Source organism: Natrix helvetica, assembly GCF_964273705.1.
Source record: "Natrix helvetica genome assembly, chromosome: 1".
NCBI lineage: Eukaryota > Metazoa > Chordata > Lepidosauria > Squamata > Natricidae > Natrix > Natrix helvetica.
In genome coordinates, this window is record NC_138548.1 from 313,036,251 (window position 1) to 313,063,753 (window position 27,503).

General features: G+C 41.8%; 1 protein-coding gene across 1 annotated transcript; it reads right to left on the reverse strand.

The window, feature by feature from the left end:
* Positions 1–609: 609 nt before the first annotated feature.
* On the reverse strand, positions 610–27,422 carry MCM2 (minichromosome maintenance complex component 2). The gene is made up of 16 exons (XM_081969438.1): positions 27,265–27,422; positions 25,872–26,059; positions 22,562–22,737; positions 20,294–20,557; positions 18,782–19,001; positions 17,659–17,866; positions 16,678–16,812; positions 15,263–15,454; positions 13,762–13,855; positions 12,733–12,983; positions 12,129–12,255; positions 11,858–11,970; positions 10,478–10,720; positions 9,036–9,218; positions 3,630–3,785; positions 610–2,393 (listed from the first exon to the last, which is right to left on the reverse strand). Exons 1-16 carry the CDS (start codon positions 27,268–27,270, stop codon positions 2,283–2,285), a joined length of 2,667 nt encoding a protein of 888 aa, XP_081825564.1. The 5' UTR covers positions 27,271–27,422; the 3' UTR covers positions 610–2,282.
* Between the last annotated feature and the right edge of the window lie 81 nt (positions 27,423–27,503).

Consider the following 27,503-nt stretch of genomic DNA (forward strand, 5'->3'; position numbering starts at 1 on the left):
CACAGTGGTTAGAGTGCAGTACTGTAGACGACTTCTGCTGATCACCGGCTGCCAGCAGTTTGGCAGATCGAATCTCAGCAGGCTCAAGGTTGACTCAGCCTTCCATCCTTCCGAGGTGGGTAAAACTTTCAACTATTGTTGAGTATAAAATATAAGGTAGGATTTTTTCCCTTGTTTGTTATGTTTTAAAGATTACATGTTACCTTGGTTAAATGTGTATGAACAATGAATGAAAAAATTAAAAAATAACTCCTCAAATTTTGAAAATATTTCTCAGTCAGTATGGTCTAGACATTAATATTGCATTCAAAATGCATGAATGGGACCTCTATACTTGTTGGTACCAACACAATCTTCTAGTCCTCAGAACTACATGCTAATACAGGAAATAAAAGCTTATGGACTTCACTGAGTTCTATGTTCAAACACAGGTTCAAACATGGAATTGAGCACCAGGGTGGGAAAAATGAATTCAGTTCTTGTAAGAATCCAAGTAGCTCTTTCAGCAGGAATGGAGATGACAACATATTGCTAAAAATCTAGGTCTATACTTCTACTTTTCCAAAGGAAGTATTTATCTACCACTGTATTGCAAAAATGGATATTCCATTTTAAAGTTTTTTTTATTAGTCTACACAAGGCATCTGGCAATGTTCAACATTCTGGAAATTAAAGTTAAACCATTATATTACCGTTGAATATATTTGAAATCAATCAAACACTAGAGCCTATTAAGAAAAAAGGTTAGAACTTCTAGACTGCAGCGATATTTAGACTATGTTGCATAATAAACAGGATTACCTCTCAAGTAGCCTTCTCTGAGATCCCCTTAAAATAGATACAACATGAAAAGTTACTAATGGAACTACAAACACAGGAGAAGAGAATGACAGCTCCATTGCATAGATAGATTAGGTTGTGAACATTCAGAAGAGCTCTAAACAGGAAATAATTTAAAGCACAAAAGTGGAAATAAAATCAGAGGGTCTTGGCTTGGTGATTTAGATCATGGGTAGACAAGCCTAAAGCTTGTTGTATTTACTTCTTTATTTACTTCACCCCTACTCTCTCAGCACTAATCAACATTTAGTGCAAAAGAAACATTTTGCATTAGGAGGAACATACAGATGTTCTGTTTTTAGCGTTTAAGAGTTAGTCTATCCTCTATCAAAATTCAGGACAAGTATTAATTACTGGTGAGCAACTCATTCCGGCTATTTTTCTAGAAGAAATATTGCTTCTGCACAAAAGGTGGATTTTAGACATTTACTCTTTTTGATTCCGCTTGCTAAGAAGATGGGGAGAACCCAAGTATTTGATGAAGTACAATCTTCAGCCAAAGCTGATATAAAAATGGATTTGGAAACTTTTAAGAGTTACAACTGGCTTTAAGTTATCTTCATTACAAGAGGAGTTCAAACAACAGAGGAAAAATGATCAATATTACCCCAAAACTATATTGTTAAAAATGCAACGCTCATAGTGAAGAAGCTGTTTTTGGAATATTAGCCCCTTTTAAACAGCAAGCCAATTTGTGCCTTTATTTTTTAAAAAAGTTATTTTAATATCTTTGGGGATAATTTTTAGTAAACGTTTTCCTATTACATCTTTATTGGGCAAATATATGAGAAAAAACATTTTCAGGGATATGTAAAAAATATTACTTTGGGAAGATAATTTCTGCAGGACTGGGCTCAGCCTTCTCTGGCCCATGTTGCCAAACGGCTTCTGACAAGATTTTGGGGTGCTCCTGGCATGTCTGTCCCACCCCCAACCAGTTTTGCACATTTCTGTTTTGGCATAAAGCATAACATAGTTCTAAAAGGAAAACAAAATGTGAATTTGTGCTAATCTTCAACATGGGCTGTTTTCAACTTTTCACACACAGGCACATGAAACAATAAGCAGGGTACAATGAGAGAAAATGGAAAGCAGCAGATGCTTCAAAGTGAACGTGAGCACAGAGTTAGTTACTGCTTGTTGGAGATGACCCATTCACCACTACCAACGTCAAGTCCAATTTCCAAAATGAGGCCAATAGGAAACAATTCCTCTGGGGCTTCATCCAGCAAATGCAGGCTCACAGCAGTTCTGTTTCTTTTTTTAAACCACAGGACGCTTCTATTCTTATTCTATTTACCGGCCTTTCAGCAGAGCACTTTCCTAGTTCTTTTCTGAAATATATAAGGAAGAGCCTTGGGGATTGCCACGTGTTGCTGCAACAGAAGAGGAAGCATAGCTCTGAACTGCTTTTGTCTCCAACTGCTTACAAAGTCTTTGCTTCAGAAATTTTGCACAATTAATTTCCGCTTGACATCACGGCTGAACTTGTTCATCTTGAACAAATCACTATCGAAGAAGGCAGAAAGATTGTGGATGTTGATTTGACGGGCCTGGTAAAGAGAAAGGGAGAGGGACATGGATAGTTAGGTGACAATCAAATTTGCAGAGAGAGGTTGTGGCAGCTTCTCTGCATTAAGGTATTTATTCACTGAAAGATACAATTTGGTCAGGATAAATGTTTACACATGGTTACTGATCTGCAATATCTACTATTCACAATACCTCTGTGTCTGTCTAATTTGAATGACTGCCCATCTCACTTTAGCAATTCTAAACAGCTCACAACATACATATATAAACAGAATCCAACATGTGGTTTTGTTTTACTGAATTTGGAATTGAATCTGGAAGAATCTCTGTCTTCAATGCTTTCTGGCAGTTTGGCATAATTGGGGTCAACTGACTCTTGGGGGCAGAGGGGGGACATGGTGTTGCAAAAGGCAGATGCTGTAGCAGAAAAGAAACACTTCCTGGATATTACCACAAGGTAATATTCCTTAATTGTCAGAAGCTTGCCTTTTCCGTCAGACCTAAACGGCATGGGTAAAAACAACTGGAGAGAGGCAGTCCTGAAAATAAGGTAGTCCCATGCCATGAAGAGCATTCTATGTGACAATCACCTAGCTACACCTGGAAGCATAATGAAAGCCAATACATCCGTAACTGTGCATGCTGTCACATTCTGGATCACCTGCAGTTTTGGATGCTCTTCCATGGGGCTCCATGTAAGCTCATTTATAGTAGCTTATCACTTGTCCACTTGGAGGTGAACAAGGCAGATTGTTATATTGGATGTACCACATGGGAAAATAGATAATTATATTAAAGTAGATAATTTTCTCTTCCCAGGTAACACTGACATTTGAAAACAAGCTGCCACCATGCATTGCAATCTTTACGTCTTTTTCACAGAAAATAAAATGGGCCTATTCAACATCTCAAAATCCTGTTGAATGCAAAACTGCAGTATAGCACAGCGACAACAAAAACATCTATAAGAAAAAATATACTTCCCCAATTTCTCTCCTTCCAATGAAATCATTCCCTCTTCATGATGTCCTTGTGGTCATGAGCCCCAAAAGCCTTTGCACTAATTTCTCACATTTGGGGGTTCAGAACAATACAAAAATGTAACCCCAGAAGCGAGCAACTTCGCTTCTCGTTCTAATATCTCATGCTTCTCTTTGCAACAAAAGTGCTCACTTATTCAAAACTTACAAAGGGAAACCCAGAATGACTAGCTTAGTCTTGGTACAACATCCACAAAAGGGAACAATGTTCCATACCTTATCAATTAAGTCTTTCTCAGGCACTTCAGTGGTGTCCTGCTGTGCTCCGTAGCGATTCCTCTGATACATCACCTGTTCTGATACAAGTTGTTTCAAAATGAAGAGCAAGAGCTCGTTGTTATCCCGCCTGAAGGCAAGGTACCGGGAAAAAGTCTGAGTATAACAAAGAACGAGAAGGAAAGTCAGGAATGAGCCAAAAGCAATTTGAAATTATCTATTTTAATGTACCTATAGGTTTTAACAGGCAACTCTGGGAAGCTTACCGCAAAATGAATCCATGCACACAAAGCAGAACATCTCATCCCAGCTAATATAAATATAGCAACATCCCCAAGCAGTCACTGCACTGATTCCCTACTCATTACCAAGCCTCACTGAAAAAACACAGGTTTTTTTTTTACAGTGCTTTTGAAATGTTAATAAGAAAGGAGCCATTCTCACCTGGAGGGTTGTGAACTGTTTTAGGGTGAGGGAACTAAAGGCAAAAAACCCTGTTTCCCATTAACGGTTGGCAGGGGGGGGAATCTGCAACATCCCCTTTCAGTTTGCATGTATCAGGTGAGCAAATTCTATATCCTTAGAGTGAGCAAGGAGCCAAGCCTATAAAGGATAACCAGCACCTTGAAGCAGACCAATCAAAATTTCCAGACAATGCAGCTGCACAAAATTGGCATTCTCCTGCTGGACTAGCTTCTACCGACTAGTCAACAGGTAGTAAGTACATTGTCTATAATCTCCTAGAGCGATTCCACATAGAGTGAATTGCAATAATGAAGGAAGAGATGACAAATTCACTGTTGAAAAAGGGAACATCCTAAAGCTGTTTCAACAAAAAATGGTTGTCTCTGATGTAAATAAAAGGATTTTAATCACCATCTATCTTAAACTCAATATTGGCCTACTGTAGGCACACTTGAGGATTCACTCTCATCTTAAGGGAGCAAACAGCTTTCCAAAAAAAAGTTTGGTTACTGAATAGTTAAAAAGAGAAAATATTTTTCAGGACATTTTTTTATTTATTTGTTTGCTTGTTTCCTTATTTGTATTAAACCCCACGCAAGAATGCAAGACAGTTAACTGAAAAAAAAAGTTTTGAAGCTGGAATTTTGGTAGTTTCACGAACAAGTATTTAAAACATGAATTAGAAGTTAATCTCACTGAATTTAATTGATTTAATTTAGGACACAGACCCAAGTCCAAATGTCTCTAGGTGGCTCATGACATAACAAAATTAAATAGAATACAATTCAAAACCAATACAAACAATTAAGAAAAAAATCAAAATGTTTTATTTGAATTGGACCATCAATGACTTGGGACAGATCCATACAGGCCAGGAGTTCCTGCACTACCCCAAGCTCAACATCGCATGGCAACAGATTAAGATCCCCAATGGAACTTAACTACCAAAATTCAGGCAGGGGTGATGCTGCAAAGAGTGGTAAAACCAACAACAATCTGAATTGCCTACTGGAGCCCACTTTCCAAACACTGTCTCGCATCTGATTATCCATGGAGCAGAGCCTCTTGGGGTTTTCAAGGATTCATGGACAGCAATAACAACACCCCCCCACTCTTTCCTGGGGTCTCAGTTGATAGAAACCCTGAAACTCAGTTGATAGAAACCCTGAAACACTCCGCTCTGGGCCCATCAAGTTTTGATGAACACGCCAGGTTGGTGCCCTCATCCAAGGTGGAACCTGCCCCAGGTTCCCACCATGTCTTCTTCTACCCACCACTCTTCCAATGTTCCTGGCTGCTCTCTGTAAACTATCACCCCACCCTTTTACTCCTTTCTCTCAGGCTAATGCATACCCAACTCAATACCCTAACAACCCATTTTGCCCCTCAAGGAACTCAACCGTACTCCGTTCATACTTGCCCAGGCACTCATGGCCTCCAGGGGGACAGGACCCCAGTAAAGAAAGAACAACAGGACACTCATTATCTATCCATCAGAATGGGAGAGATAATTGCTAAATCAAAGCAAGGATCAGAGAAATAACTTAGCCTAATACTAAGATAGGCAATAGAGGTTTTTCTCTCCTACATTTGATTTTTATGGGGGAGGGCAGAAACATAAGAGTAAGAAATAATCTTAAAATTTCTGGACCTTCTGGACTGAGAGCAGGCAAAAACATTGTTAAAGTACTCACATTTTGTAAGCACTCAACTGATTCAAAGTTGTTTATAAGGCTGCCTAGACACACATACACAACATACAAAACACTGTATGTTTTAATCTCACCACTCCACCAAAAGTTCAGGATAACGAGTACGGTTGTTTTTTCATATCTTAGCGTTCCAAACTAAGGTTGATCTGAGATCACTCAGTAAATTCCCTAAAGGGTGGATTAGAAATTGATCTCTCTGATCACATCAAAGGTCTTTCAAGTTGGCCCAATTCTAATATTAACTTTAGTGTCTCCAGCGTCCAACCCTCATCTCAAAAGCTATTTCATTCATCAGCGGTGTGGATGACAGGGCCCTTAGCCTACTCCTTTGCCATTTGGCAGCATTTTCCAGGATTCGTTACTGGGATTCATTGAGGCTCAAGCAGGGCATTTACTCATCTCTTGAACAATCCAAAAAGAAATGCTTTTAAGTAAGAAATAATATTCTTCTTTCAGCCTGAGATTTCACAATCTTCTAAGATCAAACTGCTAATATAGCTGACTGTCTTACTTGTCCTAAGAGACAATGCATGGATACCTAGAGATTCTGGATATTTTGGGAGAATTGTTGTAATTTCTCTAACAATATTCTCCTGCAATTTCCAGTCGACTAGGGTTTCAACATACTAAAGGTAAAGGTTCCCCTGCACATGCATACTAGTCGTTTCCGCTAGGGGATGCTACTCATCTCCATTTCAAAGCCAAAGAGCCAGCGCTGTCTGAAGACATCTCAGTGGTCATATGGCCGGCATGAGTAAACGGCGAAGGTGCATGGAACACTGTTACCTTCCCATCAAAGTGGTTCCTATTTTTCTACTTGCATTTTTTATGTGCCTTTGAACTGGCAGAAGCTGGGACAAGTAATGGGAGTTCACTCAGTTACGCAATGTTAAGGATTCGAACCGCTGACCTGCCAACCTTCTGATCGACAAGCTCAGCGTCTTAGCCACTGAGCCACTGAATCCCTACATACTACACACACAATAATGGAGACAGTAGACAGACTCTTTAATTTACTGTCCATAACAGTGTGCTGTGCATAAAAGTGTATATGCATAACACCTGAGTCCTTGTTTAAAGTCAGTTCCCTGAATCCTTCACTGGAGTTCTATCAAACTTAAGTTCTCATGGTATTTTTCCATAATCCCTGTTTAGGGTGACCCACTCCCTCTTGTCACAGAGGACGCAGGGGGCACCCTTGCAGGGCAGAGCAGAGGAGTTTGGGGAATATTGCAGGATAAAGTCGCTCAGATCCGGAGCGGATGGGCCCCCCTCAGTGGACCGGACGGGCCGCCAGCAGCGAGTCTTGTGAGACCATCCTGGGAGGAGTTTGATTCTGTTGCCCCCGAGGATTTGGATAGGTTGCGAGGACGGCTGCGACCCACCACATGTTTAATGGACCCGTGTCCCTCCTGGTTGGTACTGGCATCTTGGGAGGTGACCCGAGGCTGGCTTCTGGGCCTGGTGAATGCCTCATTGGGTGAGGGATCCTTACCAACCGCCTTGAAGGAGGCGGTGGTGAGGCCCTTATTTAAGAGGCCTTCACTCGACCCAATGGAGCTAGCTAACTATCGTCCAGTCTCCAACCTTCCGTTTCTAGCGAAGGTTGTTGAGAATGTGGTGGCGCAGCAGTTTCCACGACACCTTGACGAATCCGAGTATCTAGACTCACGCCAGTCCGGCTTCCGACCCGGGCATAGCACAGAGACAGCCTTGGTCGCGTTGGTTGATGATCTCTGGAGGGCCAGAGATAGAGGTTGTTCCTCTATCCTGGTCCTATTAGACCTCTCGGCGGCTTTTGATACCATCGACCATGGTATCCTATTGCGCCGGTTGGAGGGGATAGGAGTCGGAGGTACCGTTTTGCGGTGGTTCGGCTCCTACCTCTCCGACCGGAGGCAATGTGTGTTGACAGGGGGACAGAGGTCGACCCCGAGGCCACTCACTTGTGGAGTGCCACAGGGGTCGGTCCTCTCGCCTCTCCTGTTCAACACATATGTGAAGCCGCTGGGTGAGATCATCAGTGGTTTTGGGGTTGAGTATCACCTCTACGCTGATGATACTCAGCTGTATATTTCAACCCCAAACCACCCCAACGAGGCTGTCGAAGTGATGTCCCGGTGCTTGGAAGCCGTCGGGGTCTGGATGGGGGACAACAGACTTAAACTCAACCCCTCCAAGACTGAGTGGCTGTGGCTACCGGCACCTCGGTTCAGCCAGCTGATCCCATCGCTGGCCATAGGGGGCGAACAATTGCCCCCTGTGGAACGGGCGCGCAATTTGGGCGTCCTCCTTGATGCCCGGCTGTCAATGGATGACCATGTGGCAGCCGTGGCGAGGGGGGCGTTCCACCAGGTTCGCCTGGTGCGCCAATTGCGCCCCCTACTGGACTGGGATGCCCTACGCACGGTCACTCATGCGCTGGTGACGTCCCGCCTGGATTACTGCAACGCTCTCTACATGGGGCTGCCCTTGGGACGCGCCCGGAGACTGCAGTTAGTTCAGAACGCAGCCGCGCGGGCTGTGATGGGGAGTACGAGGTACTCCCACGTAACACCTCTCCTGCGCGAGCTGCACTGGTTACCTGTGGTTTTTCGGGTGCGTTTCAAGGTGCTGATTACCATCTTTAAAGCGCTCCATGGCACGGGACCTAGTTACTTGCGGGATCGCATCCTCCCACATACATCCCTGCGGCCAATTCGCTCACACAGGGAGGGACTTCTCCTGGTGCCGTCCACTAGGCAGTGCCAACGGGCGACACCAAGGAGTAGGGCCTTCTCTGTGATGGGCCCAACCCTCTGGAATGACCTCCCCCCCGACATTAGAACCACTTCTGACCTCCGCTCCTTCCGGCAAAAATTGAAGACTCACCTGTTCCGATTAGCAGGCCTGGCATAATTACAACTGCCCCTCCTGGCAAATGTATTATTATCTGGTTATCTTAGGGGTTTTTTAATTTGTTGTGTCTGTTTTAGGGATTTAAAACTTGTATTTATATAGCTTTGTACAGTTCTTTTAATTGCATTTTAACCTCCTCCAAACTGTACATATTTAACTTTTTTATTGCATTTTGTGATATTTTCTATGGACTGTACACCGCCCCGAGTCCCTTTCGGGAGAGGGGGCGGTCTAGAAGCACCAAATATAAATAAATAAATAAATAAATAAATAAATAAATAATCCCAAATAAAACCACCACCACGATGAAAGGATCCACATCTCTGCATACCTTCCGCATGCTTCTCATAACACTAAACTTCTGTGTGTCAATGAAACTCTCCAGCATGACCCTGATGGCCATGTTGACATCGTCCTCCACCACGTAATCCCGTAGGTGCATGCGAGCATGAGCCTCCGCCATTCGGATCACGGACTCTATGTGACGCACTGTAATGGGGATACTCCCAGTTGCCTGCAGAAAGAAAAGGTAAAGGTCCTGATGACTGATTCCAGCAATACAGAAAACGGCACCCCAAGAATGGCATGTGACTTGCCAGCATCCTTTTTATGCTCCCATATGCCCCACCTAAATGTGCCCTAAAAAGCAGCTGGCGAGCCTTGAAGAGGACCAATAGATGCCTTAAAGACTGACAGGCTGAAGGCACCTACTTTACCTCTTAGAACATCTGACCTTATCCATAGTGGATCCTATCCTCAACCAATTTTTGAGTGTGGTCCTCGATCTGCTACACAAAGTGATTCAGAAACTGACCGAAATTGCACACATTAAGTTACAGACTGCCTTTCTACTCTGGGGAGCTGTTAATGCTGCATGGAGCTAATTACAAACAAATAATGGCGTGCAGGAAATAGTAAATAGGAAAAAATAAGAAATTTTTTAAAAAGTCTGTTTAAAAGGCATCAATGATTAAGGGAGGACTCTGCCATCTGCTGGCAAACTAGTGCATTGCATAGATTATAAGGAATATGCCTCTCTAGGGGTTGTTCTCACTACTTCTTTTTTCAGGAATCTGGACCTTTTTTTCTTTGATCCTTGAGCTGACATCCAGCCAAAATGCTACAAGCTCTCTCTATTAGACAAGCTGTCGAAACAAACAAACCTCAAGGCTGGGAGAATGAAGTCCAAAGATCAGGCTAGATGTTTCTATACCCAAAGCTAATTTTAGCACAGGTTATATACACTGATGCAATAGTGAACAATTGTATTGTTGAACAATTGTATCTAGCTTTCAGGGACAAATTAAGCAGTAAAGAATTCAGAAGAAGATAAAGACTTGCATATTCTTTGGATGGGTTCTAATAAGGCCAGTACTCATTTATAGATTTGGGAACTTTTTCATGAACCATTGTAATTACGGCTGCTTCTAAAAAGAACCAGATATCAGATTTATTGGGACCAGAGGTGGTATTCTACAGATTTGGACCGGTTTGCCTGAACCAGTAGCAGAAATCGCGGGTGGCTCCGCCCACCTGCCCCGGCTCCATTTAAGCCCTTTTTTCGCCCAAAGTGCATGCGCGGAAGGCTTTGCACATGTGCGGAGGGGGCGCGTATGCTCACGTTTGCAAACTGGTAGGGAAGGTAAGTGTATACCACCCATGATTGGGACCAACATTTCTTCCAGTTCCATTTAACGGATGAGAGAGGTCATGATTCTGCAGGTGGCAGTCTCACTCTGAAACATAGGATTTCCCACCTCCCTGCTTGCTTACCATGGATTCTTTCCTGAGTTCACTGTACATCCTGGCCACTTTGTCCTGGTCCATCTGGTTGAGTTTGGGATGGACTTTTTCCTTTGCATAAATGATGTATTTCTTCAGGACCTCCTGTGGAATAGGCTCTACGCCGTAAGAATTAGGGAGGATAATCTCTTGAGACTCTCCATTTACTGCATCCTTGCTGTTCGGGTGATGCTTGATGTGACTACCGACGACAAATCGAGCCAGCATCTCATCCTTCCAGAAAGAATTGGAAAAAAAAACAAAAACAAATTCAAAACACTGATTTTATATCGACTATAAGATAATCTCAAAAGTTAATTTTCCAGATTGCCTAACTCTTATTAAAAAAAATGAATGGATCTCTTGACAAGAACAGGTAGTCCTCAACTACCTGGCAATTGAAATGGTTGCTTAGCCACCATTATCTCCACAGTCCCCAGTTGCTGCACAATTGTTAGGTGTTGTGGCCTTCCCATAACCAAAGTCAATGAGGAAGCCATCAGGAAGTTGCAAGTCCTGGGCCAGCAGACAGGTGAGTGGTAGAAGCAGAGAAAGAGGGAGCGAGGGTGTTGCAGTGAGCCTCAGGGAGGGCGCATGAGGGTTCAAGAGAGGCACCACGCGGATGTAGTGTGAGTCTGTAAGCATGTGCAAATAGCTGGCACGGTGTGAGTGCAATGTTGGAAGAGTATGCAGATTGGGGAGACCAGCAACTTGCGACCTTCTCTGCCGTTTTCTCTTATTGACTTTTTGGGGAAATCAGCAGAAAGTTTGCAAATGGGCCACGGTGGGGCAGTGGTTAGAGTGCAGTACTGCAGGCTACTTCAGCTGCCTGCCAGCTGCCTGCAATTTGGCAGTTCAAATCTCACCAGGCTCAAGGTTGAATCAGCCTTCCATCCTTCTGAGGTCAGTTAAAATGAGGACCCAGATTGTTGGGGACAATATGCTGACTCTGTAGACTAACGCTTAGACAGGGATTCAAAGCACTATAAAGTGGTATATAAGGCGAAGTGCTATTGCTAAATGCTGATCATGTGATTGTGGGGTGGTACAACCAGTCCTATGTGCGAACTGGTTGCCAAGCACGATTGCAAGCACATGCCATGGGAGTGCTGGGACAGCCAGAATACGAGGACTGGTTGTAAGCACCATTCGTTCAGAAAAGTTGTAATTTCAAACTGCACTGATTGAAAGGTTGTAGATCAAGGACTGCCTGTACGCTTATCAAAGTGTCCCTGTGAGCTTTACTTTCCCAAGCTAGACAAGATCAATTAGCTAATTCCATCTTATGTACCTCCCTTCTTCATTCAGTAAGTATTAAAGTGACAGGCCCTTCATTAACCTCCCTTAAGTCTAAATATCAGCAGAATCTACCTGAACAGGATCCACAGTGTCCCTGACCACACACAGGATGTCAAAGCGAGATATGATGGGCTCGGTCAGGTCAACGTTTTCTGAGAAAGTCAAAGAAGGGTCATAGCGCCCACCTAGAATAGGAAAAGAAGCATTAAAAACAAAACAAAACAGTGCATGCTCTTGTTCCTTTCAGGATCCAAACGACAGGAAGTTCTTAAACAGGAAGTTTAACACAATGTATGGAACTTTCTGCCATAGTTTGAGTTTTTCTTCCATGGGCCCCACATACCTATGGGGTTGGCAGCAGCAAGGACAGTGCAGCGAGCTTGTAGAGATGTGACAATGCCAGCCTTGGAGATGGAGATGCTCTGCTGTTCCATGGCTTCGTGGATACTGGTCCTATCCTGATCGTTCATCTGAGGAACAAGTTAAAACTCCAATTAGCCCCAATAATAAATAAAGCAGAATTCAGATGTACACATTCAAAGCTCTTAAGAAGTTCAGTACCTCTAGATATAGAAATATTATCAAGGACAGGAAGTATCTTCCAGCTAGAATTGTTAATATTGAGTTTCAAAGCAATTTTCTCCCATCGCATATTAACCAGCACTGTGCTATGTTCTCCCCAAGGTATTTTCACTTATGGATTGCACTATATTAAACAATCTTCTAACCAGCACCCTTCAAACCTATCATGTCCCCCACTAGCTTTAATATGCTGAGCAGTTTTTCTCAGTTCCAGATCTCAGGAACGACTCTTTCCAGATAGGTCCTAAAATCTAACCCGTCTTCTCTCTGTTTCATTTTCTGTGTTCAAGGTCTTACCTAGAGCAACTTATACTGTTGTAAACTGGATTGGCCAAATTATGTCATACCTCCAAGCCAATACTTGCCTTGTCAAATTCATCTATCATGCACACCCCTCTGTCTGCCAGCACCAGGGCTCCAGCCTCCAAGGTCCATTCCTTGGTTACAGGATGTCTCTGGACATAGGCAGTCAGACCCACTGCAGAAGCCCCCTGGCCGGTGGTGAATATCGCTCTGCTGGCTACTTTCTCCACATATTTGAGGAACTGAGACTTGGCTGTGCCAGGATCGCCACAAAGCAACATATTGATGTCTCCACGAACTTTGTGTTTTCCTCCTGCAGTGTTTTAGATGGAAAGAACGGTGACCCAAATTGCAGATGGCACAAAGAGACAAAATGTTACATTATTAGAACTTTGGAGACTTGAGATCAGATGGTCCCTCGAAGCTTGCCTAGTGACCCTGAACCATGATTTATAATGTTGCTGTGAATAAGGACTGCTAGGTAATGAAGGAAGAGAAGCAACTACTTGGGCTTTTTCTGTTTCCACTGGAGGAAGGGCAGGGTTAAAGCATAATATACGAAATAAAACTCATTTACATACTTTAAAATCTGATTGCTTTCTAGGAGAAGTAGTCAGATAAAGTGATATAGCAATATGAAGAAATAATAAGCTGATTGAGAAATGGTCTGCTTTATTAGTATTCCCCGTCCCAGTAAGTATTCAAATTTTGATGAATAAGACATCAGTAAAAAGAACAATAAAAGAAAAAAGAAAAAGAATCTCTCCACCCCATTTCAGAACAGGGTGAATTTCTGATAAAACTGGGCAGACGGAAAAGAAAGAAATACGTTACTTTATAACATATACTTATTTACAAATTAAGATAAAACTGGGGTAGCTTCATGTTTGAACTTTTTGGTGGTAAGAAATTTTCTGGAATAAATTACTAAAATGGGAGCTTATTAATAGAGAAATGTGCAACTGTAAAAATAAAAGATGAACATCTTTATAAGCCGTTTCTCTCCACTATAATACAGGTATCCTCTCTAGCAACTTAAAGCTCTCCGTGTAAAAGCAGTGTTGATTCCAAAGTGTCTTTGGTCAACTTACCTGGGTTTTTGGGTTCTCCTCCAAACAGGGCTAGAGCCAGCCCCCTTTTGATATCTTCATGCCCATAAATGGAAGGAGCAATGCTGGCAAAGATCTGGGAAAAGCAAATACACAGCCAACATATTTATCAACAGAGACACTAAAAGGGAAACAGTACTACTACCAATGGAAATCTCCTATTAAACCTTGAGTGGTTGTACATCACTTGCACAATTATTAGGCAAGTTGCATTTTGGAGGATTCATTTTATTATGGAACAATTACAGGGCTCTCCAAAATGTTACTAAACCTCAAATCTGAATATTTAAGAAAATAAAAGTGAGGTTTTGGCTTCTTTAGGGGAATATCTATATGTGCACAATTATTGGGCAACTATTAGTGTGCAGAATTATTCAACCATGAATTTGCAATAACATGTTTGATGGTTCTCTGATCACACCCCAACATCTTAGCAATTTCAAGAGTGTTGCATCCCTCTGAAAGACTTTTTACAATTTTTGACTTTTCAGAGTGAGTTAAATCTCTTTTTTGGCCCATTTTGCCTTGGAAAAGGAGCTGCCTAATAATTTTGCACACCTTGTTATATGGCAGTGCTGGCGAACCTTTTTCTTATGGCGTGTCACAACTATGTGTGCGCTATTGCGTGCAAACGTTTGCCCACACCAATTCAATCCTCCCCAACCACCTGCGCATACGCGCATGACACTCACCCCCCCTGTGCATGCGTGCACAACCCCTCCCCAGGCCCCAGAGGCTTTCCTGAAGCCCGGGGACGGCGAAAACGGCCACAATAAGCCAGCCGAAAGTTCAGGAACAAACCTCCAGTTGGCCTGTTGTGCCCATTTTTCGCCCTCCCCAGCCTCTGGAACCAATGAGCAAGTCTTCTCAAGACTTTTGGAAGGAAATCTTCTGATTAACCCATCCTTGTAAAGGATTTTGTGGTTAACATCTAACGAAAAGCTATATATATATGTAGAAGAAATAAGAAAGGAGAGAAGTTTCATCTAAACATTTAACATTCTCTTCTGTTGGGTTTTTAGTGGTTGTATGTATGGGGATGTATTAATTTGGGGATGGATTTAATTAGTTGGATTTAATTGTTAAATCTTACTACTCTTCTGAATATTATTTTTCTTCTTTCTGGGAGACAATAAGAGTCTATGTAACGGGGGACAATAACAGCAATAATAGTAAATGTAATGTTTTTACTAAAAAAAACCTATTGCTCATGAAACAATTTGTTTAGGTATATTCCAAGTATGGATAGTGTGAATTCCGTACATTAAAGCAAACAAAACACAAACTGAACAGGTCCCATAGTAATACTTTCACAGAAATGCCTACAGCCCCTTGAAATCATCTTGGAACAGAAGGAGAACTGCTACTGTTATGGTAGTAATTTAGCAATTAGATTCTAATAATCTAGTAATTTCGGGAGCTTTCATACTGTTGAACTGGAAACAAGAAAACCAGAATCTTGGATCTTGGTTTTCAAACTCACTTTCTCTCCAATCTGCTCATCTTTGGACAGTCCTACAATAACTTTCATGTCCTCATCTGTGAGCTCCCCGACGGCCACCTTATTATCTTTCTTGGTGATGTGATTGGCTAGGATCACAGTAGCAAACACTGGAAACCCATTCGCAGTATTCAAAGAGCCATCATAATTATTATGATATATTCCAGTTAGTTCCTAAAAGACAAGAGCAAGATATTTGTTAGTCATCGGCCCTAAATTAATTTGTATAATTTAGGGAGAAGGCAGACAAAAAGAGAGAGAAAGGAAATGTTTAAGCAGCATGAACATAAGCAGACACCATCATATTATTTATGAAGTACTAATAGGACAAATAACTAATTATAGGAAGGCCTCAACTTGTGATCGCAATGGAGCCTGGACCTCATGATGTTAAATTGGAATGGTTGTAAAATGGGTCAGTCACATGACCAACCTGATTTCATTACCTTTTGCAGCAGCAATTGTTAAATGAAACTGATGATTTGCTACGGCCATGGCTCTGCTGAAAACTAGAACACTGATTTTTGGCAAAACTATCATAAAATGCGGTCATGAAACAATGAGATCCTGTAAATGGCTATAAATGCAGCCATGGTGCCAAACGTTGACTATGGGGGTCTCCCCAACTGTCACAATTTTTAATGTGGGTTGTGTGTAGTTGCCAGGTAGGCCTGTCATGATGTGAATGGTCACTAAGCAACTGGTCGTAAGTCAAGGACAACATGTATATTCAACACCATTTATTGTTATATGTTGGAAGAATTTCTATGTTATGGATTTAGGATTTTTGTTTATAATGCTGATAAAAAAACATTTTTAGGATACAGAGAGTACATTGATAAACTTCACAACAAAAATTTGTATTAAAAACACCCACAGATTAATTGAAACAATTCTGCGGAAGATGCTAGTTCTTTGGAATTTCCTTTCACATTTCTAAGTAATCAAATCCAGGTCTGAGTTGACAGCTGAGAATCTCAGGATAGGGTGAAATGATGATCATGCAGACAAATAAAAAGGGAAGTGCAAGGAACTCAGGCTGAAATGTGCTACACGCAAACTAAAAGATATAGCTATTCTGGTGGACTTCAGAAAACCAAGTTACACTTAGATTATGAGCCAGCTGGGTGACTTTGGGCCAGGCACTCTGTCTTAGCCCAATCTCCCTCACAGGATTGTTATTGTGGGGAAAATAGGAGGTCTCTTGGATACAGTATGGTTTACAGCCTTAAATTATTTGCAAAAATAATAAAGGAATACAAATAAATCCTTCTTCCAGAGACAGTTTTATTTTCATTAAGGCTCTTTCTTGAATTCTCTAACCAGGATAGTTTTCAAGTTGTGATCAATATGCCTCAATCTCTGACCTTCCCTGCTTTTCTGGGCCTTATACTTACAATCTCATCCCCTGGCTTGCAACTGTCAACCAGGTCAGCCAATAAAATGGCGTCCTTTGAGCGAGGAAGCCTGCCAGCTGCCACCTTCCCTGGGCTCTCCTGGATTTTGATGCGCTGATAGTTCTGGTAGACAGTCTGTTGGGACATCAAATACCAGAAGTTAGGAATTTCATGGAGCACAAAAAAAAGACCAAAATTCTCAGCACATTCCTTAAACAACAAGACACTAGATACAAGGAGGTTTATACAAAACCGCTTTCTCTCACATCCATATGAAAAACTTCAGCTCAGGCAAACTTGTACTTAGTTGCAAACGGACTAACCTCAGCATTCTCGGAGACTTGTCAACATATAAGACAAATCTACCTACATCAGACTAACTTATCTTTCAATTCACCTCCATAAAAGTTTTACATTTGTTTTTATTTTGAATTACGATTGTTCAACAATCATTTTGGCCTTGTAAGCTTCATGTGGAGTTTACCTGTGGATTAAAAGAACACATACCTTCCCCACGCACTTCTTCCAATCAAAGCTCCTTATAGAGTGAGTTTCCTCAGGATCATGGCAATCCCGAGGACCTTTCCATGGGATCTGCTTTGTTGACTCCGATTTTCATATCCAAGCCTCCCTGAACTCAGTCCAGCAAATTGGTGCTATAATTTCATTTAATCTAGCCCTACCAACAGAGACTGCATTGCTTCTTCCTATTGTGGTATGGCTGTTGCTTCCTTTCTCCCTTCAGCCAGTTAGAACTATTCAGAATGTCTGTGGTCTTACAGGATAGAATCTAGTATTTATGAGCACTTGGAAAAGCGCTACTTTACTTGTTCTAAACCAGGGCTTCTCAAGAAACCAAAACTCTTCCAAGACATCAGGCAGCTGCCCTTCCAAAAGGTCTAGGAATGATGTCGTTTTAACTCCCTGAACAAAGATACAATGGCCAAACAAGGATATAATAGCACATCAAGCACAGCTTACCTCTTCCATGTTGATTTCAAAGGGACCAACAGATTGACACTCTGGGCAAGATCCTGGCTTTACTTCTTGGTTTTGAGACTGTGAGAAAGGCCCCAATACAAAACCACATTTGGTACAATTATATTTGACCATGCTGAGCTGGGGAAGGACCCCTGTACAGCTTGTCACAACTCCACTTGTCCGGATAAGCTGGTTTAGATGCAGTTGCCTAGGAGAAGAAGCAGGAACAAGGCTCAAATATAAAGGATCTTGGATAGTTGAATACTACATTTTCTTTACATTTCTGCAAAACCTTGTGAAGTGAAAAGCTCATGAATGGGGAGGCGGGGGTGGGTGGGAATTTAAATCAATGGGAGAGGGGTACGTTTTCAAGCAGAAGATCCCAGTTCTCATATTCAGACATTCCCAGTTAAAAAATGAGCTGCCAGAGTAAATAGTATGAATTAGATGGGGTTAGCTTGGTATATTAATGAAATATTGGATTAACCTCAGCTATGGAAAACCCAACCTCCCTTACAGGTCACTGTTGTGGGGATAAATGGGTGGAAGGAAGGCTATACAGCAGGGCTTTCAAACTCATGGCCCTTGGTCCGGATATATCATGTGCTGCCCACGCTTGGTTTAGCAAATGGGGAAACAGTTGTGATATGTCACATGACGCCGTGATGATGCGGGTTTGACGCCCCCGCTACACAGATTGCTCTGAATTCCAGAAGGAATGACAGGGTATAAAAGTAACAAGAATTAAGAATATGATTGGATTACAAACAAAATAGCTTTACACCCAATCAATTCACCATGGCTTTCTCCTGTGGTTCTACACTCAGAAAGGGAAATTTTTTAAATAGAAATTGAAGCGATTACAATGCATCCAGAGCAACAAAATAATTTCAAGCATGTGATATAACTCAATTTCAAGACTTGGCAGACTAGTTCTATAGATGAACATTTCATAGGCAGTCTCTTCATTTTTGTCCTTGATTCAGCAATGCTACAAGAGACTTACTCAATAGTTTATCATCTGGATCACTTACATCCTAATCAGCTATGGGTCATAAATCATTAAACAGTCTTGATAGGTTTTGTTAGTGCTGCCAACCTCAATACTAAACTGCCCTCTTACCTAAGTGACCGTAACTCCTCCACCAGAGGTAGATGTGAGATGCGAACATGGATTTCCTGAGCAATCCGGTCATATTTGGGGTACATAGCCATTACTACTTCCTTGGCTGCTTCATCAAATATTTTCAACATCTCAGCTGGGGCTTCCGGAAGGAAGTAGGCAAGGACATGTTCCCGTGCAGCCAAATCTTCATAATTCACCACCACACTCTCTTTATTCTCTGCCAAGACAAGACTTTTTTTAAACCTAGGCCCACCACTGCAGAAATGCAAAAAACTGAGTTTATTGGGTTTCTTCTAAAATATATTTGCAATCATTACATGGCAGTCCTTCTTACGTCTTATTTGACCTCGGGTATATTTTTAAAAAAACAACAACTATGTTTTTGGTGTGAAAATAGTTCTGTTTCTACTGAAGGAATTTTATTCATGATGGCTAAGAAAAATAAATATTAAGAATAAAGGTATTACCGTGTTTCCCCGAAAATAAGACAGGGTCTTATTTTCTTTTGACCCCCCCTTTCCCAAAAGTTGCTTGGGCCTTATTATCGGGGGGGCTTATTGGTTTGGGGTTGCCAGGTGGCTGCTCTTTTGCAACACAGCAGCCATGAGGTGACCACGCTCACAAGCAGCCTCCTGGCAACCCCTTGCTTCAGCTGGGCACAGTGCCACTCACCAACCTAGCGGTATCCAGAAGATGGCAAGCAATATGAGCGCCTTTGCCCCCCCTCTCCCTGGCTCCTGCGGCATGGCGCTTCGGGATATCACTAGATTGGTGAGTGGCGCTTTGCCTGGCTGGAGGGTGGTGGTGGTCCAGGGGGCTTATTATCGGGGAAGGGCATATATTTTTGCCCACAGGAAAAATATGGCATGGCCTTATTATCAGGACATGTTGTAGTTTTGTGGAAACACGGTACTATAATAGATGTGTTCCATAGAAACCTGCTAGCAAATATTTTAGTAACTTAAACACTGGCATTGTAATTCAAAATAATTAAATAGTTGTTCTGTAACTCTTGCAGCACAATTCACCTAAAAAAAAAATAGGGATAGGGATGGAAGAGAAAGTGCAGCCCATACAAGTATAGTTTTAACCACGGGAAAATAATTAAGAAGCTATTCCCCACAAGTATTATGTTTATTCTGTAAAGGAGACTTAAGTGGTTTGTTAGGATCCATCTGAATAATAGAATCAGGAACCTTAATGAAAAATCACCTATCAGCTATGATCATGTGGTATGAGATATAATGTAAGTTAAAAGAAATACATCTCAAGCGAAGACTAAGTTCATGCAACACACTAAGCCATTATGTGGTTTGTGGTTTAGCATGTTGCATGAATCCAGCGAATAAGATCTGTAAACAATGGTTTGGCTTACAATGTATTATTCTAGTTTGAAAACTGGCTTAGGGCAGTTATGAAACTGGTTAATATGACTCACCACCAGAAACATTTGAAACTAGCACTCTGTTGGTTTTCTAAACTACTTTTCTTGCATTCCCACAGTTGTACCTTTACACATGTCACTGATCCTCTCTTTGAAGACATTGTGACCATGATCATCCACATGGGTCTTTAGGAAGTTCTTGAAGCGATGGTAGATCTCAAGACGGGGAGCTGCCATGGACACCCATTCTCTCACCGAATGCCCCTTCATGTCTTCCAGGTTTTCTATGCTTTCGATCATGTCTTCTTCCTCTTCTTCCATACCTTCAGCAGCCCGTTCAGCCAGGCGCCTCTTCCGCAAAGGACGACCTTCATCTTCATCATCACTCTCTAGAATTTAAAAGGTGGGCAGAAGCAGAGGAATTAAAAAGGGATTATCAGACAGCTGCTTAAGCATAGAACTGTTAATGAAACTAAATTAATTCTCTGGGAGAGGACTCTTAGATGGATGTCCTCTTTTTAAATAGCTTTTCCCTAATGATCACTCCACAAATACATTGGATTTCTACAATTTCTTGTTCAACATGATGCTCATGTCTTTGTTCTGACCTAGGCTTCCCAAGAGCATGAAGCAAACTCCTGGTCCCAACAAAAGCCCCTTTTATTAATTTACTGTGAATTCTGCTCATTCACATATAGCAAAGTCTTTCAAGGGAGGATTTACAGGCACAGACCTTATCTGGCGTAGAGAGCTGCCAGGCCCATATCTGCAAAACTTGGCAAGGAGTCTTGGAGAGTCACGAGCCAATTAAGTGAACTAATTATCTCCTGCAAACTCCACTCTCCTTTTGTTCCTCTTTTATTTCCTTTGGGAGGAGGCCATTCATCATCCACCTGTGGTTTTACTCCCAAGTTGACCCCTGTTATTTAGCTGTTCCCTTCATCTGGCATCTGCACAGTGGGAACAGGCTCCAGCTGTTTGTCTGCCTCACTAATGTCTGACTCTGATGGCAGCTGATAACTGACATACAGCTCTGTCCCCCTCTCTGCCTCCGACACAGTGCCCTCATCAGAGCCTTCTCCAGACTCCAGGACTGACCCATGTTCCTCCCCAAACTCCTCACAGGCCACAACAGTCTTATGAGGCTATGTATAACTTCCCATTGGGAGAGTGTGAGAATTGTATTCCAACTGGAGAGTACCAGTTTGGAATCTGCGGATCTTCTGATTTAATGCTATTTCAAGTGTCAAGCAATTGTTTTAAAATTTTTGTTACATTCTAAAAATCCTCTATGTTTATTTGCTTTCATATTGTTGTAATTTTACCATATTGAAGACTCTTGGTTAAGAGCAATCCCATTCACATGTATATTTATTTAGTAAACAAATTTATGCATTGCCCATCTCATTATCTAAAGTGACTCTGAGCAGTTTATGAATTAAAAACCATTCCATTTACATATGAAAGTAAATATTAAAATGATCAGCTATATATTCAGCATATCCCGTAAGAATGAGCAGTATGGGACTGACTTTTATTAGTAAGAAATAAATCAGAATCAGTCTTGTAGGTAATCAAATTGCTCATGACTTATTTGGCCAGATCTTTTATTAGTTGCTCATGCCTTGGAACTTTGTGGATGCCATACACTTTCATGTCTACATCCCCAAACCACAACTGCAATCAATACATTAACCATGATTCCAATCTGGTTTACTGCCATAAAATAAATGATATGCAACAAATTTCAATCACTAAGCATTCGGATTGTAAAGCTCAATGTTACGTGACCACATTATGCAACCCATGAAATCCCAATTTCTATTATTAAGTGAAGATCATGGATTGTTAAGTGAGCACCTTCTCACAACTTCCTACTGGCTTTCAACAGCCAATGTCAATAGGGAAGCTGGCAGGAAATTGAAAGCCTCAGGTGGAGGCAAATGGCTACTGCCAGATAGAGAAGAGTACATGACTGAGAGGAAAATACAGTGCAAAAGCAAGGGGGGGGGGGAAGCTCCTGCCAGTGGGAGAGAGGGTGTGAGCTGTGGGGAAGGTGTGGCATGAGTGTAGTGAGGCTTCGTGAGGGTGTGCAAGTGGTGATAGAAGCGTAGTATAGTGTGGCTGCTGCTGGGTGGGAGAGGGTGCACAGGTGGCCATGAAACTGTGGGGCAAGCACAGGGCGGGGGGGGGGGCTGGGAAAGGATGCACAGGTGGGGGACACTAACATGAACAACTTTTAACTTTCCTTCCAAGATTCCCCATTGACTTTGCTTATGGAAAGCTGATTGGGAATCGTAGTCACGTGACTGTGGGACACTGCAACTGTATTAAGTGTGACTTAAGGAAATGCATAAAGCAAGTCATCACTACCCATTCATTTAAAAATGTACCATAAAGCAGTCCCCTCCGCATGCGGCCGAGGCCTCGACCCATCTCACGGTCCCTCTGTCTCATTGCACGTTCTGCAGCTTCTCTCTGGCTGGCAGTTAGCTCTTCCAGATCTTCATCATTCAAGGCTAAACCTTCAGCTTCATAGACATCAAGCTCAGGAATAGCACGATAGTCCCTGGACACAAAAAAATATAAAAACTTGTTCATCAATTACATTGCATAAGCATCCGAGTACCTTACTTATTTTGCAAAGCACCAGATCTGACATTTATATTTGGATATCACAACTTGTACAACACCTGCACATAGGAAATCCAGTGCATATATGGATGAAACTAATCAAGGAGAAGCAACCCAGAATTAAGGAGAAACTTTCTAACAGTGAGGACAATTTAGCCAGTGGAATAGCTTGCCTTCAGAAGTTGTACGTGCTTCCATCACTGGAGGTCTTTAACAAAAGACTGGACAGCTACCTATCTGAAATGGTATAGGGCGATGACGGCAAACCTATGGCACACTCGCCAGAGGTGGCATTAGAGCCCACTCTGTGGGCACGTGCGCCATCACCAGCTACTCTTCTGGTTTCCAATGTGTGCATGCGCACTGGCCAGCTGGCCTTCGGGTTTCAGGTGCTCCAGTGCCCCCACATGTGCGTTCTGGTTTGGGCACTCAGTGCTGGAAAGATTCGCCATTACTGGTATAGGGTCTCCTGCTTGAGCAGCAAGTTGGATTAGACGACCTCCCAGGTCCCTTCCAGCTTTATTCTGACTGATTGATTGAACAGCTGGTTTCCTCTCTAATCTCCTCCTAAATGGTTATAATATTCCATTACAAGATTGGCAGAATGCAGCTGGGCAGAAATTTTTATTACAAAGAAGAGAATCTCTCTCTCTTTGTGCACTTAGTGTAAATGAGCCACATTTTTACATATTCCATTCCACAGCTTGTTAGCTTGTTTCCTATTACTTCTTATTCCTTTTCTTTCTGGAATCAAAGAGCTACAAGCCAATTTTTAGTACTGATGGATTATTTATTTAGATAGCTTCTTTGCTTCTATCACTTATTAAATCAATTTATTAATTATTTTAGATGGCTATCCATTTCATGAATGTAACTTTGGGTGGCAAACAACATATTAAATCAATAAAAAGTTAACAATTAACAGAATAAAAACAGTATTCACAGAGTAAAGTTGAAAAAAATTTAATCAGCAAGCCATGCTTCTAATTACTTGTGCTTACACTAAGTGGGATATATCAAAGGGACAACTGCAGTGCAACTTTGAGTCAATAAACCTTGCAATTGTACTGTTGTTTTCTGTGGCAATTGAATGCACTGGAAAGAAAAAAAAATTAGGAGGAAAAGTATTAAATTTCACAACGCAGCTATACATGCAGCATTACTATTTTTCAACATTCTCAGTGTTTATGATTCCCTTTTCATATTTTTTTCTCAATTGCTTGTATTTGCAGCATTGATTTAATGTGGCATTCAGTATAGTAATAGTATTGTTCTCATACAAATCTCTCAAATACCTCTTGTAGAATGTTTCCATGTGTTTCAGCCCAAATAGTATAATCACTGTTATTTTCCATTTTATTCACTCTATGAGAGGCTTTATCTCTCTTCATCTCCTTGCAAGTATTTTGTTATTTCCATCAAATTTGCTATATATTCTCTCTTCCTTTTTAAGCTTAGTTATTTCTTGCTCTAAATGCATTAATCCTTTACTCTCTTTATACGGTATTAGTTTCCTCTTTTCTTGCAGCAAACATTCCTCTACATGTTTTTTCATCTATAGCCTCTTTCATTTCCTTCCATTAAGCACACTTTTTACATATCCCATTACAATAACTTCATACACTTCTATGGGAATTATGAATTTAGAGCAATTTAGATGTGCAAATCCAGCCCTTATCAACTTCTACCTCATCTCTTGGTTTGAAGGTTGGCAACTAATGGCATATTGTCACTTGACTTCAAGTTCTGTAATAGATACTTGAACTGAAAACCATGCAATGTATGGCTTTTAAACTATCTAACAATATCCATCAAGATAGATATTATCCAGAATAGGAATGGCACATTCAGACACTTTTGGAAGTTTTAGAAGCCCATAAGCATCTGGGTCAGTGCCTAGCCTTTGATTTCTTTCTTAATTGAAATAATTCCTTTATATATTCTAGAACAGGGGTGTCAAACTCGTGTCATCACAGCGTTGTCACATGATATCACAACGTCCCCCTCTTGGCTAAACTGGGTGTGGGTGTGGCCAGTGCGTGATGCATCCGGCCCATGGGCTGCGAGTTTGACAGCCCTGTTTTAGAACAGGAGTCCACAACCCCCAGGCTGCAGGTATGGCTCAAGCTCTGCTAGTGCGAGCGGGGGATGCTTGTGCAGCTCACACCCCCTCCCCTGCGCTGGGCCACCAAACTGCAGTTCTAGAACAGGTGCATTTCTAACCGGATAGAAGTTGGGATAATTTTGGTCACTTTTCCTAAACTAATGAGGAACCCTGCACATTTTCTGTGTTTATATTTGTTTTATCAACAAGAATAAAATGTAAAACAGAAAAACATATCCCGAAAAAAGGTGAAAATTGTTTGCAAAAAAAGGAAAATAATGACCCAAATTGCAAGTAAATCTAACATTAAACATTAAAAAATCCTCCCTTAAAAAAGAAATTAACCCCCCCCCCCCCCTGATAAATTCTCCTCGGTTTATATAATGGGTCTACACACAGCTATAAGCTTTTCCATCCTTATCTATCAAGAATACTATATTAAATGAACAAATATTCCAATTGAGGTGATCTCCATCTGATAATCAAATTGACCCAACATCTAATCATAATATATTTGTGAAAAATAGAAAAAGTCAACAGGTGAGCTCAAATATTATACCAATCTTCAAATGCCAGCAACCCTGCACATTTTCTTACTAATTATGGTGAAAAAAAGCATGGTTACTAGTTACTATTAGCAGGAAGCCAAGCAATGCAATTATAATCAACTAGTTGACTGTACATGATTAACTGTTAGAGCATCAATTTGCTGATTTCCTACTGCTGATAACAGAAAGATCAAGGAGTATGACAATGTATGTGGGAGCATTCTGTATATGAAATAATGCAATCTGAATTTACTGCCACACCAATATCAATTTATAGTATTAAATACAAACATCTTCACATTTGCCCCTTTGAAGTTGACTTGATTCACATTGAATTGATGCAACAGGAAAGAAAAGAGAACGTAGCTGGGCAGAGTGCCAAATGTTTCATTCTGCGGTTTCACATAAGACCCGTACCTTTCCATCCCTTCACCAATCAACTCCTCTCCATCTTCGTCCTCTTCATCAGGGAGTCCCTCTGTCCCCAGGAGTCCTTCAGACTCATCCTCGAAGGGTGGTAGATCTCTCCCTGGACTGGATGTGAAGGCCTCTCCTCGCCGAGAGCTCTGCACTGGGCTGGTAGCCATGTTCGACTCAGAGGAATCCTAACACCATAGACAAGAGTGCAAAATATTCTGTGAATCTGGTTAGTATACAGTTAGCCTTCGATTTACAACAGTTTGTTTAGTGACTGCTGAGCTGCAGCGGCGCAGTGATTAGAATGCAGTACTGTAGACTACTTCTGCTGATCACCGGTTGCCAGCAGTTTGGCAGTTCAAATCTCACTGGGCACAAGATTGACTCAGCCTTCCATCCTTCCGAGGTGGGTAAAATGAGGAGCCAGATTGTTGGGGGCAATATCCTGACTCTGTAAACAGCTTAGAGAGGGCTGTAAAAGCACTGTGAAGCAATATATAAGTCTAAGTGCATAAATATGACTTATGACTGTTTTTTATAGTTATGACCTTTGCAGCATCCTCATGATCATGTGTTCAAAAATGCAGACGCTTGGCAACCGGTCCATATTTATTACTTTTGCTGTGTCCCAGGGTCACATGATCCCCTTTTGCATCCTTCTGACAAGCAAAATCAATGGGGAAGCCAGAGATTCACTTAATGACTGGGTTTCTAACTCATCAACTGCAGTGATTCACGTAACAACCGTGAAGAAAAGTCATCACATGGGCCCAAACTCACTTAACCATTTGTCTCACTTAGCATATGTCTCACTTAACAACAGAAATGTTGGGCTCAATTATGGTTGTAAGTCGAAGACTACCTGTATTTTCCTACGTCTTAGTTTGGTTCGAATTTTTCCAAACTTCTCAATGTGCAAAAGGAATGGCAAAAGAGACAAAGAGAAACGCCTGTTGACGGCAGACACTGTGTGAAACTCTTTTATTTTTGCTATCTTTTAAATTCCAGAGAGATCCTTTGGGTTCAATTCCAGAACATCGGTGCCCGAGAATATTTCTTTGTACTGCCATCTTCTAAACTCCTCCTGGGGTTTGACATGCGCGGCACAGACCTCCCGGTCTACGGCTGGACAGGAATTTGCACAAATGAACAGAAAAGTGCCTAAAATTTCACTCTTCCTGCAAATTTCCGCCAGGGAAAATATCCTGAAAAGGCTTCAGACGTAGTTTCTAAAACGAACCAGCAAAACTACGAAATGAACGGCTAAGAGATAAAAAAAAAAGAGGACGCCTAACGATCCCTCAAAAGCGGCCCATCAAAGGGACGCAAACACAAATAACCAATACAAGAAAAGCCACTTTGCACAGGTCAGTTGCGAGAGAAGCTCTCTTACCGCCATTTCTTCTGCTTTCCGAGCTTCTTCCACCAACAGCCCCCCCTGCAAACTACAAGCGCCGCCGGAGCCCGAATTCCGCGCGGATGAAGGGTCACGTGGTCAAAAGCCCGCGAAAGCCGAGGCATCCTGACGCAACGTCTTATGAATATGCAAATACTAAGCCTAGCGGAAAGCGCTCTTATGAATATTAACGAAAGGGCGGTGAGATCCATCGCTGGAGAGGAAAGGGAGGGCGG

What these genes read in the sequence shown, in the direction of transcription:
- MCM2 (XM_081969438.1), bottom strand. An exon ending in ATTGGTGAAGGGATGGAAAG is followed by an intron (nt 22,738 to 25,871) that starts GTACGGGTCTTA and finishes TTTTGTGTCCAG; the next exon opens with GGACTATCGTGCTATTCCTG. An exon ending in GATCAGTGACATGTGTAAAG is followed by an intron (nt 19,002 to 20,293) that starts GTACAACTGTGG and finishes TTGTCTTGGCAG; the next exon opens with AGAATAAAGAGAGTGTGGTG.